The sequence below is a fragment of the Helianthus annuus genome, chromosome 17 (assembly GCF_002127325.2).
Source record: "Helianthus annuus cultivar XRQ/B chromosome 17, HanXRQr2.0-SUNRISE, whole genome shotgun sequence".
Taxonomy (NCBI): domain Eukaryota; kingdom Viridiplantae; phylum Streptophyta; class Magnoliopsida; order Asterales; family Asteraceae; genus Helianthus; species Helianthus annuus.
In genome coordinates, this window is record NC_035449.2 from 134,698,573 (window position 1) to 134,721,325 (window position 22,753).

At 37.7% G+C, this 22,753-nt stretch overlaps 2 protein-coding genes and 1 long non-coding RNA gene across 3 annotated transcripts; 1 reads left to right on the plus strand and 2 right to left on the minus strand.

Moving 5' to 3' along the window:
* Window positions 1-1,159: 1,159 nt before the first annotated feature.
* Window positions 1,160-2,709, minus strand: LOC110942646. Its single transcript, XM_022184421.1, has 3 exons — window positions 2,092-2,709; window positions 1,584-2,046; window positions 1,160-1,221 (listed from the first exon to the last, which is right to left on the minus strand). The coding sequence occupies exons 1-3, from the start codon at window positions 2,707-2,709 to the stop codon at window positions 1,160-1,162; spliced, it is 1,143 nt and encodes a 380-aa protein (XP_022040113.1).
* Window positions 2,710-3,164: 455 nt separating this feature from the next.
* LOC110938541 lies at window positions 3,165-4,931 on the minus strand. Its single transcript, XR_002591469.2, has 3 exons — window positions 4,845-4,931; window positions 4,266-4,332; window positions 3,165-3,314 (listed from the first exon to the last, which is right to left on the minus strand). It is a non-coding gene; the product is annotated as an uncharacterized LOC110938541 (long non-coding RNA).
* A 15,436-nt stretch (window positions 4,932-20,367) lies between these two features.
* Window positions 20,368-22,117, plus strand: LOC110942647. Its single transcript, XM_022184422.1, has 2 exons — window positions 20,368-21,247; window positions 22,104-22,117. Exons 1-2 carry the CDS (start codon window positions 20,368-20,370, stop codon window positions 22,115-22,117), a joined length of 894 nt encoding a protein of 297 aa, XP_022040114.1.
* The last annotated feature ends 636 nt before the right edge of the window (window positions 22,118-22,753 follow it).

The following is a 22,753-nucleotide window of genomic DNA, read 5'->3' on the forward strand; positions in this document are numbered from 1 at the left end:
ATATCTCTTTTCGTGAGTTTTCAGCTGCCTTGAGGCATAGGCTATAACCTTGCCTCGTTGCATCAGAACGCAACCAAGCCCCGAATGCGAGGCATCCGAGTAAACTATCATATCATCCGTTCCATCCGGTAATGACAATACCGGTGCTTGGGTCAATTTTTCCTTAAGCGTTTGAAACGCCTTTTCTTGGTCCTCACCCCAAATAAATTTCTCCTCCTTGCGGGTTAGTTTGGTCAGTGGCATGGCAATTTTGGAGAAGTCTTGTATGAACCTCCGATAATAACCCGCAAGCCCCAAAAAGCTTCTGACTTCCGAAGGATTTCTCGGTGGATTCCATTTCGCCACAGCTTCTATTTTCGACGGGTCTACTAATACCCCGTTTGCGTTGATGACGTGCCCAAGAAATTGCACCTCTCGCAACCAGAAGGCGCATTTTGAAAATTTTGCATACAACTTTTCCCTTCTGAGCGTCTCCAAGACTTCGTACAAATGTCTTGCGTGTTCCGCTTCGTCCTTTGAGTATATTAAAATGTCGTCAATAAAAACTATTACCGACTTATCTAACATGGACTTGCAGACCCGGTTCATGAGGTCCATGAAGGCCGCGGGCGCATTTGTTAACCCAAAGGACATCACCAGGAATTCGTAATGTCCATATCGTGTACGGAATGCCGTCTTCGGTATATCTTCCTCCTTGACTCTCAACTGGTGGTACCCCGATCTAAGGTCGATTTTGGAGAACCATTTAGCACCTTGTAATTGATCGAATAAATCGTCAATCCTTGGAAGTGGATATCGATTTTTCACCGTGAGTTTGTTCAACTCGCGGTAATCGATGCACATACGCATACTCCCATCCTTTTTCTTAACGAACAACACCGGCGCGCCCCACGGTGACACACTCGGGCGAATAAAGCCTTTGTCGAGAAGATCTTGAATTTGAGACATTAACTCTTGCAATTCGGAGGGTGCGAGCCGATACGGTGCCTTGGCCACGGGTTTCGCGCCCGGAATCAATTCGATCCCGAACTCTATCTCCCGTTTCGGTGGTACTCCCGGTAGGTCTTCCGGGAACACATCGGCGTATTCGCGCACTACAGGCATGTCTTCAATCCTTAACGATCCTTTATTTGGTTCATTCGCGTATATCATGAATGCTCTACATCCGTGCTTCATGAGCTTGTAAGCTTTTATCATCGAGCACATAACCGGTTTTCCTTCCTTCTCACCACGTATGATAATCAATTTTCCACTTGGAGATTTTAGTTTTATCTCCTTGCGGAAACACATGACTTTCGCATTATGTCGGGATAGCCAATCCATTCCGACCACTACTTGGAACTCTCCCATGGACATAGGAATTAAATCTATCGGGTATTCCTCATCATCTATGCTTATCTTACAATCTCGACATATATCACATACAAGGAAACTTTTGTTGTCACCTATTTCTACCTCTAAAGGCATAGGTAATTTTGTTAGTACAAAGGAAGGATGTCGAATAAGTCCATGTGAAATAAAGGACTTATTCGCACCCGTGTCAAATAGCACATGAGCAGGAATTGAATTTATGGCAAATATACCTGAGACCACATCGGGTTCCGTTTTCGCCTCCACTGCCGTTAGCTGGAAAGATCTAGCTTTTGCTTTTGGTGCTTCAGTGTGCGCACCCTTGTCTTCCTTCTTTCCGGACAATTCCGGACACTCGGATTTCTTGTGACCCGGCTGATAGCATTTGTAGCATACCGAAACTTTCCCCGGGCACAATACAGCCGTGTGCCCTGTCTTCCCGCATATAGGACACGGCTTGTCCTTAAACCGGCACTCACCCTTGTGCCCTTTCCCACACACTTTACAGCTTGGCGTGCTACTCTTTCCTTCTTGCTTCTTTGACGAGTCACTCACGCGTGCCTTTTTCGTGGGACTTGGATTAACCACTTGCGTCCTTCTTTCACCCCTCTCTATTTGTTTCTTCAACTCTATCTCTCTTTCCCGAGCGGCGTTGATGATTTCGGTGAGGGTTTCGTATTTTGAGGGAGTCATGAACTCCCGATACTCCGCGCTTAGCATATTATAATAATAATAATACACCTTCTGCTCTTCGGTCGTCACCAATTCATCACAGAACCTTAATTTGTCAAGAAAAGTTCCCGTGATTTTATCAATGGACTCGCCCTTCTGCCTAAGCTGGATAAATTCCTCTTTGATTCGATTAATAACCGCCTTGGGACTGTGATGTTTAAGGAAGGGTACCTTAAACTCATCCCATGTCATCGCTTTCGCTTCTTCACTACCGATTTCCTTTTTCTTATTATCCCACCAGTCTTTTGCTTGTCCTCTCAGTTGACCCGTGCCATACGCCACGAAGTCATTTGCGTCACAGTGGGTTCTCTCAAATACCCCCTCTATATCACTTAACCACCTTTGACACACTATCGGATCCACTTCTCCGTTGTAGAGTGGTGGTTTGCATGCCATAAATTCTTTGTACGAGCAACCCTTACGCTCTACCAATTTCTCCTTGTTTGAACTTGCATTATCCTCCAATTTCTTTATCCTTTCATCCACCACTGATAACACCGTGGTTTGGATTTTATCGATGAAACCCGACAAACTGTTCTCGATTGCTTTTCCTACCTCTTCAGCAATCACTTCTCTCATTTGTTCGGTGACTCTTGGCACCGCTTCGTCATTTCCTTTATCCGTCATCTTTGAAACTGAAATGTTTACATTTAAACGTTAAACATTTCGTTTATAACATTGCTTCTTTTATTTTGGTTTAGTCAAGTTCTCAACTTGCTTTAACTGTTTAAATTTAGTGCACCTCCCGGGTTTAAGTGTGTTAACACACTTTTCCCATGCACTTTAATTTCCTTCCCATTCATATATAAGACATAATTTGTTAACATAATAAGTTAATTCTTACCGGACGATCGATCAAGCTTGAACCGAACACTTTTGTTGACAACCTTAAGCTCTGATAACCAACTTGTAACACCCTTAATAATTTAACATAATATATCGAAATGTTTCATGATACTTTATAAAATCAGAGTTTACAAAAGGATTTACTGTTTTAAAACATACATACTAGTGTAATTTCCCAAATATGTTTAAGATGGTACAAAATTCATTTAAGAGCCATCCCTACTAATCAGCTAACAACTAGCTAAAGGATTCAAAACACCATCAACCAAAAGTATTTATGACATGTTTAAAGTTTAGACAAAATTATATTCATGCGGAAGCTTCAGTTTGCGTGTTCGGTTCTTGACAAGGTGCTTGATCATCATCCGAGAGAGATTTATTTGTACCTAGAGTCAAACACTAAAAACCGTTAGTTTCGACTTAATATATAATGTATAAACAAGTTTGACAACACGAGTGGCCCTAAAATACAAGTTTTTCCTGGGTTCCACCGTAAATTACGGTGTCACCGTAACTTACGGTGGACCTGGAATGATTATGGTTCTACCGTAACTCAGGAGGTTCTCACCGTAACAGTTTGAGCTCCACCGTAAATTACGGTGGAACCGTAATTTACGGTGGGCTCTGCACATTTACTCTTTTGCTATTTTTCAACTTTACAAGTTCGTAACTTTTTACTCGCTTATCCGATTTAACCGATTCTTCTTGCTATGAGTCCGTAATAAAACCTCGGACTTAATCATGTAAATTTTACATTGCGGAAACCGAGATACCCACAATTTGGTTCCCAAATTTCCTTATTTCCGTTATTCGACCCAATAGTATGAGTGCATAGCATCTCTTTTCATTCTTAAAACCTTTTCAACATATTTACCCAACTACCCGGGCTCACATACTTGGTGTTTTCATGCCAATTCCCTGGCTTTGCATTTCCTCTAAAACTATTACTTGATTGTTCGGAATTCAAGCATTCCGTTTCAACAATCCTTTTTCCTTTAACATCATTGTTCGACCCATATCCCGGGTTCTTATACTTAGATTCACTATCACCAAATCATTAGCATGGTGCAATTTATCATTTATCTAGATATGAGACTTTCAAGTCGCTACTTCCGTGACTATTTTAAAACATCATTTTGACCCGTTTTGCCATTTAGTGAAAACCATCACTTCAATGACTAACCCAACTAAATACCGAGTTCTTGTTTTGACCCGTTTGATAGTCGAGTGCACTTCGGCACTTAGCGACACATCAAACGCATCCTTTACTCTACATCATCAATTACATTTCAAACCAAAGTAAATAAACTTAATTTGACGAGACTAAAGTCGCGTACCTTCAAAGCGCACCTTTTCCGCGGGTATCACCTCCGGCGTGTCCACTCGACGTCCCGGATTCCTTGCCTAAAAGAGTCCAATTCATTAAAGATTAGAACTCTTTTTCATAAGCTTTAACGCATTCATTCATTACATATGTAAATCTGCGTTTTTAACAATCTTTAACATTTTAAATCCTCATTTAGGCGTTTTATCAAACACCTTGCGGGTCAGATTTTTACATGATCTAAACCAAGTTCATAACTTGAATTTATCACTCAAATTAACTTCAATTAAACATTATACACATATTTTAACATCAACAATTTCAGAGATTATCTCACAATTTCAATTTTCACTAGAACAAGAGTCTTAATCCTAGTGTTTATCAAGTTCTACCAACTTACTAATCACCCACTATAGTGATTTTGATTTCTACAACTAACATGCAAGATTTTTAACAAGAAACATCTAGGGTTTGTCCCTAGACTTCACATTACTTCCAATTTCATGTTTTACAACACATAATCAAGCTCAACCTTCGATTTCAATCTCATGTAAGAATTTGATTTGTATCAAAATAACCTAATTTGACATACCTTATGACCTTCTTGACGAGGAGATCACAATTCTATGTTCAGATTTTGATTACAACGTGATTTGAGCCTTCAATTTAGAGTTTTTGTTGATGTTAGGGTTTGGAGGTGTGGGTGTCGCCCCTCTCTGTTGTTGATCGACCAGAACCTCAATTTTGAGGTGTTTGGTTTGATTTCTTACTACTTAGTAATTAGAGTTTCATATTTAACAACTTTAGTCCCTCCACTCTTATCTAGTTTATATTTTTGGCCCTTTTAACTCATTCAAATGTTACTACAAGATTTTTAACTACCTAGGTTATTTATCCTAGTTAGCTTATTCTTGTTTATTATGTATTTTATAATTCTAGTATATAGTTTTTAAATTTCGGGATGTTACAATTACTTCACACGAAATAACACTTTGAAACGAAATTAACTGATTCAAGTGAAATCAGGTAATTTCATGTGAAAATTTCAAACGAAATTACAAATTCAAGCGGAATTAGTTAATTTCGAGCGAAATTAGGTAATTTCGTGTGAACCGGCTCAAACGAAATTACCCTCAGAAGCGAAATTAGGAATTTCAAGCGAAATTATGTAATTTCGTTTGAAGACAAGCTGTGATTCCGAAAGGAATTATGCTGACATCATCAAATTCGATCTGATTTTCAAACAGAATTACCAATTTTATCAAATTTCGATTGAATTATGGTCCTATTTTCTCAAGGATTCATTAAAACACTGTTTCGCACTTAATATGTGAAATTCAAGACATTTTGACCGTGAAAACTAGTTCAATTTCGAAAAGAAGGTGTAGAAGTCAGAAATTATGGTTGTTTTGGCAAGAACTCTTCCTCTTGAGCTCTGATACCACTTGTAGGATCGAATCATGACCCAAACGAGTCAATCAGAAGAGTTCTTGTCTGTTTCAGAGGCGGAAACAAAGAAACAGACATGTAAAACAGCTTGTTTCACTTTTAAACGTCTTGTTTTATTGATTTAACAGTAATACAGATCAAACGACGCGTCGGTAACACTTCGGTACCGGAATCGCAGAAGTTACAAATGATTTCGCTTGAGAGGGTATATATAGGCCTCTAATTTCGTTTGAAACAGCCCCGAGAGGAATTAGAATTCCAAGCGGAATCTAATTCCGCACGGAATTACACCATCAATCATATCAAGCGGAATTAGCATCTACAAGCGAAATTACATATAAACCACTATTTCTCGAACTACGCGCCCTGATCTAACATTCTTAGTATAAGACTCGATACAAGACGAAGTCGACAGACGCATGCACCAACAAAGTTAATTTATGGCACTAGTTAATGTATATTATATAGAATAAACATGTAATTAGGTACTAAATAGGAATGAAAGTATAGTTTAAGGACTGAAATTTTAAAGTCAAGTATTTGTATGTTCACGCCGCATAAAAACTCATATTGTTCGTAAGATAAAATACGTTTTCATGAAGATACCGAATATGTATACTCAAAATACATTTACGTATTTAACAAGTATGGAAGTATAGATTTAGTGTTAAAATATATAACCAAGTGTCAAGAATGTATAAATAAGTATTAAGAGTGTTTAAACAAGTATTTGAACATGTAAAGTGTACTAAAATGTGTAATTACGATAGTTTGTTCGTAGGTTAAATGTGTATTCACGAGAACGATGAATGTGTATCGATTATGTAAATAGAACAAATGTAAAACGGAGATGTGAAGAAAATGTATAATTTAAGTAAAAATAATCGAGTTTTATTATGATTAAAGTCGCGAATTACGAAGCCAAAAGTGAAATACGAATACGATGCGGATATAAGTTTCCAAAAATAGATTACAAGGCGAGCTTTCTAAATACGGAAAGTTCTAAAAAGCGAGGCAATACAGTCTCCCCTCCTTTAGGAAACTTCATCCCGAAATTTATTCAGAGGCAGACTTTGGAAAAAGCATTTTGGCTACGAAGAATGACTGGCTAAAATTGAGATTTTGAAGTTTATCGCGTGTTGAAAAATGCATGGAAATTCCGATGAACAAGAGAATAGTTTTGTAAAAGTAGTTTGTTTAACTAAGGTGATTTGAGGCATTAATCATAAGTAAAACGTGCATGTGCGTGTATAGGCAAAGTGAGGTTAAACAAGTTTGAATAACTCGATGGAGGAGTATTTTCAAATACGTTACCTAAGAAGAAAAGTTTTTCCTATAATACGGTTTGTATTTTGATGAAAAGTGTGGCCGTGCCATAAGTTGTAAGAAAGTTTTTATCGATTTTAAAGAGTATCAATAAAATCACATGTTTGTAGAAAATTGTTTATTGGTGAGAAACGAGAAAGTTAGGTATTTAATAAAATGGTTTTGGGGGTAACGGCCGACTAGGTATGTTTGCACATAAATAAAGGATGGGAGATAGTTTTAGAAGGAAAGGAAGTGTTTTTGGATTCGAACGTTTAAACCGATTGAGTGTGAATAAGGTTTCTATAAAAGTCAAAGAATAATTGGGAATAATAGAGGTATGGGAGTGAACAAACGATCTAGTAGATGAACGCAAGGATGGTATGATCATTAGGATACAATGTGAATATGAGTGTTGAGGATGAGGTTTCGTCTTCGACAATCAGATATCGCGTGTTTAGCAATGTGTTTGTGAGTTGTTAAAGTTTGTGTATCGTGTCTAAATAAAAGGTCTGCAAAACATCGAATTTCTCATGGCGCATTTTACGAAAGTTTGGTAACATGGTGAAAACAATTATATATAGGAAGTACCAGCGGCGTATCCACCATGTTGTAGCCATGTTACGTTTGTCTCGTTATTCCGTGTCATGTTACGTTCCGTGTCTTACTAGACACAGTAGAACACCCTATGGTTTTCATGTGCCTACCACTATAATCCTGTGTGTACCCGCGATTATATTGGTCATCGCATGATCCGCATAGTTTGTACTGGTTGTGTATGAGTCAGGGTATATAGCAACTTTGAAAATAAGAATTTGTGCATATAAGAATGTAGTATGTAGGCATGATTATGTTTAAGTATGTATGATACCAACGTAAGTGAACCACTCGGGTTCTGCTCACGTATAGGTACGAATGTAGGAATATGAGTATCAGTATGAGTATGCGGTTGAGTATAAGTATGAGGATGGGTGTAAGTATGAGTATAAGTATAAGCATGAACGATAATGATTACGTATATAGTATAAATTGAATACAATGAACTTAAGCATATAAAATGATCAGGAGGTTTTGAGTATGTAACACGAATGAGATACGTGAGATTGTCATGAAATATTGACTAAAACGTCTACGATGACATGCATGTATAGTTGTTCGAAGAAAAACGTTGAGTTTATTGAATCAAAAAAATAGGTTGAGTTTGACTTGGAATGTAGAATCAGGTTTGTGAATGTCAAAAGAATATAAAGTATTCATTGGTTATGCGAGATGTATTTTGAAAAGGAAAGGAAATGTTATTCTTGTTTCAAAAGGAATAGGGTATTTACGTATGTCAGAGATTGTCAGTTTCTATGAAGTCTCCTTGCCCACGTGTTAGGAATTGAAATGATGTATTGAGTGGTGTATGAAAAGGTTGTTGAAAACAGTAAATTTGCATCATTTAAAGGATCTTGTATTAAAATAAGAGAAGTTGTAATTCGAAAATTCTTGTGAAAACTTTGGTTCTTGAAAAGAATTTCAACAAGATTAACTTAGTGATTTTTGAAATAGTTTTAATAAACGATTTATTGATTTTGAAAGGAGTTTTAGTAAGACGATCTTATAATATCTATAAGATTTTATAAGCATGTGAGAAAAAGTTGGTTTGATTTCCGATTGAAAAAAAAGTCTTTAGTACAATGATATAATGTGAGCGTGTTTTAGTGATTAGGTCAAGTATGAAGTTCGTGGGCAAGGGATTCATTAGACCAATTAAGTTGATAGGTAGCATTTCAAAAGTTTTGAGAATCAGATAATAAAACATTTAAGGTATGATTAGGAATTTTGTGTATGTGATTTATGTAAAATAGATTGTAGGGTAAGAAATACGTTTGATAAAACAATAAGTTTTGAAATTTTGCATAAGTAGGGATTTTGACAAGATGATAAACGATTTAGGTATAAAAAGGAAAGTTTATAAACGTGTGGTTTTCATAATAAAGTCTCTTCAAAAAGGAAAGTTTGGTAACAATCACCGAGGTAAGGGAATCACCCTAACCCGTTGGTGAGGTTGTTTTAAGAAAGGAAGGAGCGGAGCTAATCGTCAAGGTAAGGAAATCACTCCTAGCTTGATGATATGTCTCCATTTTGGGATTACAAGAAACGTAAATCTAGTTGGTGATGTTTTTGAAATCATGCATATAATAACGTATATGTATATGAAAAGGTTTTGTATGATTTGTGTATTCATTGTGGAAATAAATTCGAATTTTGAAAAGGAAAGATTGTATCGTATTATGCATAAGATTGATAATAGTAAAAATGGAGGATTGATTAAGACTTGGATTGTTCCAAAACGGAACTTTTGACTAAACCAAAGTGGTCGAAAGCTCTTTTGAGAGTAGGGAGCATGCTTTGGCCTAATAGGTGATATATACTCTCGCCGAAATTTCAGTTAACAGTATTCACCCTTCCAGTTACTACATGTTCCAAATTAGTCAAAAATTCGAGACTTGGCGGGAATTTTGAAAATCAAGGAGTGGGACTAATTGACAAGGTGCGGGTTTCACCCCAAACTTGACAACGTCGTACCCTAAGTGTGGTTAGTACTCGTCGGGTCAAGAAAGTTAATTGCGACACGTTGATGAGGGTCCACTAGATTTGAAATGAAAATTCTCGATCAAGGTGAGGATTTCATTCCTAACTTGATAGCAAATTTTGCATAAAAGAATAAGTGGATTAAGAGTCTTTCACCAAATTGTGGGTTTCACGCCTATTTTGGTGAAGTCGTCTCGTTTGTATAATATTTATAATATGAGTGTTTTCGAGTTTCACATAATCTTATAAAATGGCCTTGGGAAAGGCGTATGCCTGGAAATAGTAAAACAAATATGAGAATAAAAGGCATTTCAAGAATTTGACACATAAAAGGCATTTCAAGAATTAGCACATAAATCAAGTATGGTGCTTAACTATAGACTAGATCAAAAGCATGACAATTTTCCTAATTCCATATAGTTATGGCTCTGAAACCAATCTGTCACACCCCAACCGATGGTGGAGACATCGGAGTGAGACAAAAACAAGATTGAAAGAGACTTCATAACACTATTGTGACAAGTATTTAATGATAAATTTTATTTCATTGCTAAAAGAATCAAATTACAATGTTTGAAATAGAAATACAACAAGTTGAAACAAATGAATTACAATACAACAAGTATCAAAGTTTAAAATGCGTTTCTAGGCATCCTACTAAGTTCCATGTATCGTCATCATCATAACCTGCAACATCTTTAAAAGTATAGTTCAATACAAAAGTATTGGCGAGGATACAAATTTGGTGTACTAGCATATAAGTATAAAATGAATAATCCACATGGCAAACCTAGTTATCAAGATTAACGTATAGATCGGCATGTGAACAAATAAGTCAAACCAAAGTTTAACGCAAGTATGAATGAATGCCTTAACATAACCCAATGTTCGCAGGCGGTGCGTTACTCCTATCGTGCTATACATGTTAAAGGTAGGCTCATACGTAGTTGTAGGACCGGTTTTTCGACCGTTCGATTGCGTAACGAACGTTTCACGTGCGGAATCCATGAACGAACGTGACCGAACACACGATAACGTACTACTAATGTGATTCCATTGCTAAATTTGACGTGTATGGTACAAGAATCACAAATATACAACTTTCTCTCTCTACTTTCTCTCTCTAGAAAGTCTTCTCCTCCAAGTCTCCTCCTAAACTCTTTCAAGAACTAACTAAACTAGTGACATAATCCCCTATTTATATGGTCAAGGCTATTTAATGAAAGTTCACATTAATTACAAGTTTGCCACCTTGCCATTTCTAACTAAATATGACATTATGCGCTTGATTTCTTCCGGCTTCTCACTACGACTCGGATTGATGAAGGCGATAGACAAAATATGCATCAACAATCTCCCCCTTGGATATTGCCGTAGTCAATCCGTAGTGAAACTCGTAACGACTTGTCTTTCTCTCTCTCTCTAAAACTCGAACAAAGATGTAGTCGACAGACAACTGCACTAACAAACTCCCCCTTGGATGTTGACGAAATCTTTAGTGAGAGTCTTCAACTACTCTAGCTCGAACAGAATCCCGGTGGATCTGTCTTCAGCTTCCGTTGCTCTCTTTCTTCAGACTCTTCAGGCTCCCCCTTTCGTCAAGGTTCTGTGCTTTTGGGATCGACACCTGGCTTTCCGAATACAAGCTCCTTTTGCGTTAAGCTCGTCTTCAGACTCCCCCTTAGTCTCAGCTGTCGGGATCGTAGTCTGGCTTTTCGTAGCAACAAATTTGAAACCTGCACATCTCAACCTCTCTATTACAAACCAATAAAGTTGTGATTCAACTTAATGAATCAACTAAACAATTGAGAATTATCACATTTAAAACTGATTAAAAAATTCGAAACATTCCAATTTCTGATTCAACCTAATGAATCATTTTAAACATTTCAAACCACTTAACCAACCTGTCTGTTCATCATGTTTAGCCTTTGAGATTTTGAAAATCAGCTCTCCAACATCAGTTGTCGAAAATCTTTTTGAGATTTTTCAAAATATGAAACATAAAGGCAAAAATTATATGCAGAAATGAAATATGTACAAACATATTTTTGTGAGTTTGTGTAAGAGGACCATATCAGTTTTTGAAACACATCACACGCACTGTTAAGCTTTTAGACATTTTAAGTTCTAAACGATTCACGTTGATTGACGATATAGTTGTCCTCTTAAATTTTCATACAACTTTCAATCTATTCAGGATACTATTTAAGTGTTTTATGAACTTAGTTCGATTCATGTGTCCCACCTCTTGAATATACTCCCGTATCCAGAATCCCAATATTCAGTCTTACAGGCAAGAATACTACAATGATATCTGTACATAAATTAGGGGTTAAATGCGAGAACTGAGGGATCTCAGGTCAGAACTTCCGTTCAGCAGGGAGATATCAGCTTCGACTTAGCAGTGTGTCCCCTTTAGAGGATCTTTTCAGCTACAACAGATGATTATCAATTTTATTGTCTAATCAGCTGAGGGCTTTATGCTATGTTTCAAGCATTTTGCGGAAAGTATTAGCCAAGGACTAGGTCAGAACTATCGTTCAGCAGAAGTCCCGGAATAATACCCCAGACATCATAGAGTATAAACACCTAGTATATCAGAATACGAGACCTTTCAAACGAGATTTCAGGGGTTACCTATATATCCAAGTAGTGTTCCCCACGAATTTCACAAGTTTGAAATTTTAGGTTTATATCCCGAATAAATCTACTAAATGTACAAAAACCTATCGTCACATCATCAGTAAGACCGTTTATTACATTTGACATTACATTTCTTTAGCGTGTTGTGATAGTCCAACTGATTTACTATCATTTCCTCTTGTTTCGCAACAAAACTCATTTTTAAATTTTTAATGTTTTTGACATTTTCAAATTTTCTAATTTTTTTAAAATTTTTCTCCCCCTAAAATCAAAATATGTTTCAATTTTGATTTTCTGGGAAAATTTGAAACAAACTGTACAAACTTGACAACTTGATGAGAATCACTTCAATTCTCCATCCACTTGGCGTAAACAATCAGAACTCCCCCTCACAACAAACTATTTTCCCATTATGATTTCAAAACACTTAAGTTTGTTTTAATCAAAATGGTTTTTCCGGAAAAATTAGTTTGTTTACCAAACAGTTTAGGTACGGGGTTACTTCATCATCTTGTTTTCTACACAATAGTAGGAAAATCCAAGTACAAGTTAATGTCCTTGATTTACCATTTGCAGTCCAGACTCCTCTGTACCACTTGCAAAACATAAACTCATCTAAATACCTCTTGAAAGAAAAACACATACAAACCTTTTACCGTTTGTATGATTGACGTTGCCGAATAAAATTAAAGTAAGATGCCGATTCATGATCCATGATACCATCTTGGGATCTCCGGCAATTCCTGCAAAATCTCAAATACTGATTTAGAAGGATGCCGATTCATGCTCCACGCTTACAAACCTAAGAGCTCCGGCAAGTCAGGATTTTAAGCAACTAATGCAGGCACCCAAGCCTGACCAGCCTTGGGTGTGACCTTTTCAATTTCACTCGGGGTTTGATCATTCCTTTTTGCTTCATAAAATTCTTTTACCCCTTTTACCTTTCCCTCAACCATTTTTCCAAAAATATTTTTCACTTTGTTATTAAAAGCCTTTTCGACATTGAATTCTTTCTTTTCAGAATAGTTCGAAATTTTCACTTTACCAACTTTTTGTTTAAAATTTTCAGTTCGCAATGGTGGAAAGTTTGTGTCATCCATTGACGGAACTGAATTTTCACTTTTGAGCTCAACTTGTGGCTCCCCTGATTTTGACGAATCAGAATCATCGCCTGAATGTGGCTTGTCTGACTTTACTGAGTCAGATTCATCGCCGACATGTGGCTCCTTTGTTTCCGAAGAAACAGATTCATTGCCACCAAATTTTACCTTCTTCTTTAGCTCCTTTTTTGTCCTCAGATTTGCATCTGACGAATTCGGTTTACTTGACTCTGTTGTCGAGTGAAACGATTCATCAACACTCTTATTCGATCTGTCCGGTGAACCCGAGGACAAAATCTTCTCCAGATATTCTCTGGCTTTCTTCCTCTTCTTTCGCAGTTTGTCTTTCTGCCCTTGAGAAAGCTTCACTTTCTTTTCTTGAACTTTAGGTTCTTGGACCTTCTGTTCTTTGACTTTCTGTTCTGAAACTTTCAGTTCCTTGGGCTTGACATTGACTGGTTTCTTTGCCATTTTCTGAGAATTGGCCCTCAATCTGTCATTCGATCTTCTTGGACAATCTCTGGCAATGTGACCTTTGATATTGCAATTATAGCACCTCCTGGTCTCATAAATCCAGTACTGGCAGTTAACAGCAATATGCCCCTGATAGCCGCAGCTGTAGCACACCCTGTTATCATACCAGTTACCACCGTTGTTCCAAACGCCCAGATCATAGCATTGTCTGGCTTGGTGGTATTCCTTCCTCAAATTTGCTGGATTTGGCTTTTGAGCACTGTGGTCTGACCTACACCACTTATTACCAACATTTTTTGAATTTTCATTTTTTACTTTTTGTAATTTTTCATTTTGATTGGATGATCGATCTGATGAGCTTTTATTATCTTTTTGAACAATTTTCTCATTTTTATTTTTTTGTTTCTGTTCCGCTTTCTTCTTCAAAGGTTTTTGCTTCGAGCATTCACCCTTTTCAGTTGATTGCAGAACAGTTTTCTGAAACTTTTCCTTTTTATCATCAGATTTTTCACCACAATCTTTAACCTTGACTTTGTCAAAGTTTGTGACAACATCACTTATTGGAATAGAGTTGATTGGTTTTGGACAAGGAATATTCAACTTGTCAGATGAAGTCACAAAACCGATCAACTTCTTTTCAATTTCTTCAATCTTGATCCTGGAATTCTCAGCTTCTTTCTCAACCTGAGATATTTTTTCAAGATGAGATTTAATAGAATTTTCATTATCCATCTTCAAATTTTCAAGAACAGATTTTTCATTCATCAAAACTTTTATCTGTTCCTGAAATTTTCATTCATTCACTTTCAGATTCTTGTTTTCAAGCTTAATCCAGAAATCTAAATCTTCTGAAGATTTCTGTTTGCTTTCAAGCTCTTTTTCCAACTTTTTGATTTTCATTTGAGCACATTCACCTTCTTTTTCAAGTTTGATAATTTTCTAAAGATGGGAATTTATCATTTTCTGTTTTTCAATGTTGTTTTTACTAAACACATTTCTCCCATCTTCAAGAATTTTCATTTGCCCTGCAAATTCTTGATTTTTCAAAGTCAAACTGTTAAAATCATTTAACAGTTTGTCATTTTCTGCTTTTAGTTTCTCACTATTTTCATGTAACCAAAAAATATGGTTTTCAGCAGCGTGCTTCTCGTCTTTCAACTTTTTGACTTCAGATGCCAAACTTGCCATGTCTTTCACAAGTTTGTCATTATCAGTCTTGACGTTATCGCATCTTGAGCACATTGTTTCATTCTTCACCGATTCTTCAGCTTTTGGAGCTTCTTCTTCCTTTGCTATGAATGTACCTGCACAGAACATTTTAACGAAATCAAGAGGATTTCCGATATTATCAATATAACAACCTCGTTTGAAATCATATTTCATCCCATATTTTGCCCTGACACATTTAGCAACCCTTTTGTGCATCTCCTCAATCACATCTAAACCCAGATCTAGCACATTATTCTCCAAAACCTTGATCATTTCTTTCTTTTTCTTTCTGGTTTCAAGTTCATGAGCTTTAAGTTTGCTGATAAATTGATTTAGAGGTAGTTTTGAAAAATTTGAGTCCTCCTTTAAATTTTTCAAACATTCACCCCATTCAATCGGTAATGCATTAGCAAATTTCTCCAATTTCTCAGCATTTGATGGAAATATCTCATGATCTTTCAAATAATTCACTAAAACACTATATCGGTCTTTAAGATCATCCAACGTTTCGTCTTTCAGACACACAAAATATTTAAACCTTTTTGCCCATCCATCTTTGCTCACTTTTCTATAACCCTCATCTAGAAATCCGTGATGCCAATCATTAAATCTTTCGAAATAATAGTTCTCCTGTTCATCAAACACCATTGCCATTTTTCGCAAAAACCCGACACGTGTTTGTTGACAAATAAGCGAACCAAGCAGAAAAGCGGACCAATCAGCAATTTGACACAAAAGCGGACCGGATGGGTTAAATGAGCGGACTGGACGAATAAGCGGACCAAATAAGCGAACCAGAAATTCAAATGTACACAAGAGCGGTCCAAGCAATGTTCGTTCGAGCGGTTCAAGCAATATTCGTTCGAGCGGTTCAAGCAATATCAATTCAGCGGTGAATATGGGCCGGTGATGTTGGGCTGATGTAGGTTAATGGGCGGCACAAAACACCAAAACAACAATAACAAATGGGCAGTGAAAACAACAATAGCAGATTGATGATTGGGGTGGTTTTAATGTGGGGCGGTGTCTTAATGGGTGGTGAACAAGTGGGCTAGGATTGGGCCATTTATAACAACAATACTTAATTGCTTCACAGGGCTGATAATGAAGTACACATGGGCCGTCAAATTGTTTCAAATGTTCTGATTGAGGCCACTACCCGACAACTAAATCACAATTTCCACCTTTCAATTTTGACACAGAAAATCACATGGGTCGGTTATATTTTTTTAAACTATAGGACCAAAAATTTCTAGTAACACATGATTGGGCCTTTAAGACGAATGGACGGCAAAACAGTGACAACTATTGGGTCTCCAATTTTTATGGGCGGTGGTGTAATGGGGCGGCAGCTGGAATTGGGCCTTCTTTTAATGGCGGTGAACAATATATCCTGAACACTAATCGCAGAATTGTTTAGTCGTTGTTCTTTCAAGGCTCGTGATTGGGCCTTTCTTTCAAGGTTCGTGATTGGGTCTTAAATGGGCGGCAATGTTGACTTGAATGCTATAGGGCCACTCTTTAATGGGGCGGCGCCTACAAATAAAAGACTGGGATTGGACCTTAATAACAACAACTGCAAACAGCCGACAACATGTAAGATCAGAGCATCACGTGAAGACGATGACTAATGAGCGATCCATACTGACACTTGGAGCGGACCACATCAGACACAAAGAGCGAACCTCAGATGACACAATGAGCGGTCCAGACGATTGTCTTAAGAGCGGACCATACCAATTGCCCTATGAGCGATCCAAATCAATTCCAAATAAGCGATCCAAACTTCTGACCAAATAAGCGATCCTGAGCTGAAATTTGACGCGAATTCGGACCGAAAAATCTCGATTACTCCTAAACGGCTTGGAGTTTCGAGCTGAAACTTGGTAGGGTTGTAGATCGGGTCTATACGCACAACATATCCAAAAATCAGACGAAACAGACCGTATTTACCTGTTCAATTTGATGAAAAACGATGAAAAACGTGAAAAGTAGGTAGAAGATGAAGAAATAGGTGAAATCGGATCTGAATCGCCTCTGAAATCGCTGAAATCTGTACGAGAACGATGTGTTTGATCAAGCAATCGAGCTCCTAGCTCTGATACCAATTGTAGGACCGGTTTTTCGACCGTTCGATTGCGTAATGAACGTTTCACGTGCGGAATCCGTGAACGAACGTGACCGAACACACGATAACGTACTACTAATGTGATTCCATTGCTAAATTTGACGTGTACGGTACAAGAATCACAAATATACAACTTTCTCTCTCTACTTTCTCTCTCTAGAAAGTCTTCTCCTCCAAGTCTCCTCCTAAACTCTTTCAAGAACTAACTAAACTAGTGACATAATCCCCTATTTATATGGTCAAGGCTATTTAATGAAAGTTCACATTAATTACAAGTTTGCCACCTTGCCATTTCTAGCTAAATATGACATTATGCGCTTGATTTCTTCCGGCTTCTCACTACGACTCGGATTGATGAAGGCGATAGACAAACTATGCATCAACAGTAGTTAATGACAAGTTTATCACAAAACGAACAAACCTAGAAAACACAAATCAAGCATAACGTATTAGTAAGCATGTATTGGATTGTTTGTATGTATGATTGCATAAAAGTATGTATGTGTTTTTGATACGTGGTCGAAAACTGGTTATCGTTTGTGCTTAAGTTGATGTTTTTACATAGCTTTTAATCTTGAATAGCCTACCTTTAATGGGATTCGTGTTTTACAGGTCTAAAAGAGTTTAAGGAGCTAATCGGGAGCTAAACGGAGCACCGGGACGTGAATCGGATCAACCGGGGATGTGAAATGAACAAAACCGAGTTAATCACGAAGATTGGATGTGTTTTGGGAAAGTTAATGGATTTAAAATGAATATATTGGAAGATGGTATGATAGAGGGCTGAATTACGAGTACGTGGGCAAAAACGGTGAGTAAAACGGAGCTATAACGAAGAAGTTATGAAGAAAACAGTTTCGGACAAAACAGGAAAAACTAGAGGCCGTCGGGGACGGGCTCTAGGCTGTCGCCGACGGGCTCTAGAAAGTCCCATCGTTAAAAAATGCCCGTAAACAGCCAAACAAGCTGTCGGGTGATTCAGCAAATGGGGAGGCCGTCGGCGACGGGTTGTGGTTTCCTAAAACGCGAAAAATTGGGTATCTTTGATATAGGAACGATTCTAATTGGTCTTGGGGCATTCAATTCGTAACTTACAAGTTCTTGGAAGTTTGAATCTCAATTTTAGAGCCTAAAATCACCATCCATCCATCTCTATTCCATCCATCAACAACACATATCATCCGAATCAAGAATAATCAATCACCATCTCACCAATGAATCATCCACAAACCCTAATCCTTCCACCATCATCATCATTCACAAAAACCCTAATAATCCACCATTCCTCCATCCTTCAAGCTTCAAGATGATCTCCATCAAGTTCCACACATCCGGTGATCAAGCTTCTTCAACCATGAGCGGCTAATCATCTCGGTTTCGCCCCGGTGTAAGTAGTTGTTTAATTTAGGGTTTCAAATTGTTTATTGCTTCAACTTTGTGAAAAATTGTGTTTGATTTTTGAAACCATTGATAATAGTGTTACATTTGTTGCGAATTCGTAAATTGTCGAACGATGTTAAAAGTTATGACTTTACGAAATGGTTATATGTAATTGTGCATTATCGTGGTTAGGTTTTACTTCTGTTGATTACAAAGTGTATTCTTGTCCATTTTTCGAAACGTTGATAGTTATTAGCACCTAAGTCACGGTACACTAAATCCGCTAATTATACGCAATTGAGTTGGATCTAAAAACTTGTAGAAACCCTAGGTTGGTAATCACCCAAACCGGGTGTGATTCCTTTTTCTTATTATTGTTTAGTAATCAATCGTTCTTGCAATTGTTACTCGTTAGTTGTTAATCAATTCAATCTATTTCATTAGCTTAAATTCACATCTTCCAACAAAACAAAACAAAAAGAAAATAAATATCATAGCAAGCTTCATAATTGTGACACTTTTCTATAATTCAATCGAATCCACACACAAACCACATACTCTTCGTGGTTCTACCCCTTGCTACCACTAGCTATCTGTTAAGGGTAAATAGGGCTTATAAATATTATCTTTGACCGGAGCGCGACACTCCGATCAAATTTTGGCGCCGTTGCGGGGGAGTGCGTGCGCTTTGTGTTTGGATTATTGTTTGAATTTCGTGATTATCTGTTTAATTTTTTAATTTCTTTTTGCACTTTGTCTTTTTCATTGTTACGCGGGGTGTGATACTTGTGCACGTTACAGGTAGTGCATGCATACACGGAACTCCGGGAGGACTTCACCTTTAGTCTACGAACCAGAAATCGAAAGAGTTGCAAGGAGGAATTTAGCAAGCCGATTGGAAGCAACACTTGCTTCTAATCAAACCAATCAAACACCACAACTCACACCGACCATTGAAACCGATTCAATGGCGAACCAAAACTCCAACCAAAATCAAAACCCGAACCAATTCCAATACCGAAGCAACTTTAATCCCGCCCAAAACGTTCAACCTATGCCTCAAGAGCGACCGGGTGGTAATATCAACAACGGACCACCCACACCACCTTTCCAAAACCAAAACCAAAACCAAAACACCAATAATACCCAAAGAACACCCCAACAACAAAATCTTCACCGACAAAACTCCTTACCCATTCACCTTGATGATCAGAATGTTAATTCCGACCGTAGAGGCAATTAAGATCATGGCAATCCTGCAAATGAAGACCCGTTCTTTAACATCGACGATTTGAGAAACGCTATCCCCGATGACGAACCGTATAGTGTTCCGGTTATCAATCACCGAAACACGTGAGTGTTCATACGGAATATTCGGATGATGGGGGATATTATGATGATCGGGCTAATGATGATGAAGATTGGGGGTATGTGAATAGGGGTAACGTTTACAATGCAAGAGGGTTTGATGATGAAGAGTTTGGTTATCAAAATGCCAATTTCGTGGGAATGATAACTATGGGTACGGGAATGCGAGAAATGACGGTTATGAGAACAACCGCTAACCACGAAACAACAATCAACGTAACCGAAATGATGGGTTTTACAACAACAACAACAATGGTAACCCTAATCGGATTCCTCGTTTCGTGGGAGGAGGTAACCAAAGAGATAATCAAGGTGGAATTCGAAGAGGTGATAGGGGAGGTGATAGAAGAGATAATCGAAGACCGGTGGATCAAGAAGTTAACGGTCCACAGCGTCGTCAACAACCTCCACGGGGAGTCAACGACTGTTTTAGGCCGGTGATCACCGACAATGACTCACCGATTGTTTGTGAAAGAAGGATGTTCGATTGCAAACTCCACTACATCAATATACTTCCCCACTTCAACGGGAGGTCTAACGATGAACCGTACACGCATTTGGCGGAGTTTTCATCTACATGTAGCACAATCGGGGGGCATAATTTTGCGTTGGAAGAAGTCAAGCTTCGGTTATTTCAGTTTTCGCTAAAAGACAAGGCGAAACAATGGTTTCTTACACTTCCGGCGAATAGTATTCGAACATGGGGTGAGATGCAACAAGTATTCCTTGACGAATATTACTCGATGGCAAAGACCGATGATGCTAGAGATGAAATAAGGTCTTTCCGTCAACTATTAAGTGAACCATTGCATGAAGCATTCACAAGGTACAAGGAATTGATTCGAAAATGCCCACATCATCAAATTGAAAAGTGGGAGTTGGTTAAATGCTTTGTGAGAGGATTGGATGACGAGACATGGAATCGCCTTGAGTCAACGAGCAATGGAACTTTATTAAGCAATCACGAGGATGACGATTGGGAGTTCCTTGAAAGGATGAGTAAAAGGTCAAAAGCGAAAGAGTCGGCCGATCGAGCAAAAAAGCACCCCACCTCAAGGTCTTGGCCCGATCGTGATGCGAATTCTAGGGATCGAATTGAAACGTTAGAGCGAGAGTTGGCTCGCATGAAGAAAAGGGAAGTGAATGTGGTGCAATACATCGTATGTGAAGAATGTGGAGACATCGGTCACCGGACTGAGAATTGTCAAGCCACCGTAGAGGTAAATCAAGTGTATGGGGACCGAAGGCAATATGATATGAACTCCAACACTTACCACCTCGGGTTGAGGAACCATCCTAACTTTAGGTATGGTAATGCCTCCAACCAAATGAACCCGAATTTTCAATCGGGGAATCAAGGTGGGTATTCGCACCAAACTCGCCAAAGAAGTTACAATCAAGATTGTAACATCCCGAAATTTAAAAACTATATACTAGAATTATAAAATACATAATAAACAAGAATAAGCTAACTAGGATAAATAACCTAGTTAGTTAAAAATCTTGTAGTAACATTTGAATGAGTTAAAAGGGCCAAAAATATAAACTAGATAAGAGTGGAGGGACTAAAGTTGTTAAATATGAAACTCTAATTACTAAGTAGTAAGAAATCAAACCAAACACCTCAAAATTGAGGTTCTGGTCGATCAACAACAGAGAGGGGCGACACCCACACCTCCAAACCCTAACATCAACAAAAACTCTAAATTGAAGGCTCAAATCACGTTGTAATCAAAATCTGAACATAGAATTGTGATCTCCTCATCAAGAAGGTCATAAGGTATGTCAAATTAGGTTATTTTGATACAAATCAAATTCTTACATGAGATTGAAATCGAAGGTTGAGCTTGATTATGTGTTGTAAAACATGAAATTGGAAGTAATGTGAAGTCTAGGGACAAACCCTAGATGTTTCTTGTTAAAAATCTTGCATGTTAGTTGTAGAAATCAAAATCACTATAGTGGGTGATTAGTAAGTTGGTAGAACTTGATAAACACTAGGATTAAGACTCTTGTTCTAGTGAAAATTGAAATTGTGAGATAATCTCTGAAATTGTTGATGTTAAAATATGTGTATAATGTTTAATTGAAGTTAATTTGAGTGATAAATTCAAGTTATGAACTTGGTTTAGATCATGTAAAAATCTGACCCGCAAGGTGTTTGATAAAACGCCTAAATGAGGATTTAAAATGTTAAAGATTGTTAAAAACGCAGATTTACATATGTAATGAATGAATGCGTTAAAGCTTATGAAAAAGAGTTCTAATCTTTAATGAATTGGACTCTTTTAGGCAAGGAATCCGGGACGTCGAGTGGACACGCCGGAGGTGATACCCGCGGAAAAGGTGCGCTTTGAAGGTACGCGACTTTAGTCTCGTCAAATTAAGTTTATTTACTTTGGTTTGAAATGTAATTGATGATGTAGAGTAAAGGATGCGTTTGATGTGTCGCTAAGTGCCGAAGTGCACTCGACTATCAAACGGGTCAAAACAAGAACTCGGTATTTAGTTGGGTTAGTCATTGAAGTGATGGTTTTCACTAAATGGCAAAACGGGTCAAAATGATGTTTTAAAATAGTCACGGAAGTAGCGACTTGAAAGTCTCATATCTAGATAAATGATAAATTGCACCATGCTAATGATTTGGTGATAGTGAATCTAAGTATAAGAACCCGGGATATGGGTCGAACAATGATGTTAAAGGAAAAAGGATTGTTGAAACGGAATGCTTGAATTCCGAACAATCAAGTAATAGTTTTAGAGGAAATGCAAAGCCAGGGAATTGGCATGAAAACACCAAGTATGTGAGCCCGGGTAGTTGGGTAAATATGTTGAAAAGGTTTTAAGAATGAAAAGAGATGCTAT

Excerpts from the sequence above, each read along its gene's own strand:
- LOC110942646 (XM_022184421.1), bottom strand. The coding sequence starts at position 2,709 with ATGACGGATAAAGGAAATGACGAAGCGGTGCCAAGAGTCACCGAACAA. Across the intron at positions 2,047-2,091 it reads TGACGACCGAAGAGCAGAAG|TTCATGACTCCCTCAAAATA; the intron begins GTGTATTATTAT and ends GAGTATCGGGAG. Across the intron at positions 1,222-1,583 it reads GGAACCCGATGTGGTCTCAG|GAAGGAAAACCGGTTATGTG; the intron begins GTATATTTGCCA and ends CGTGGTGAGAAG.
- LOC110942647 (XM_022184422.1), top strand. The coding sequence starts at position 20,368 with ATGTTCGATTGCAAACTCCACTACATCAATATACTTCCCCACTTCAAC.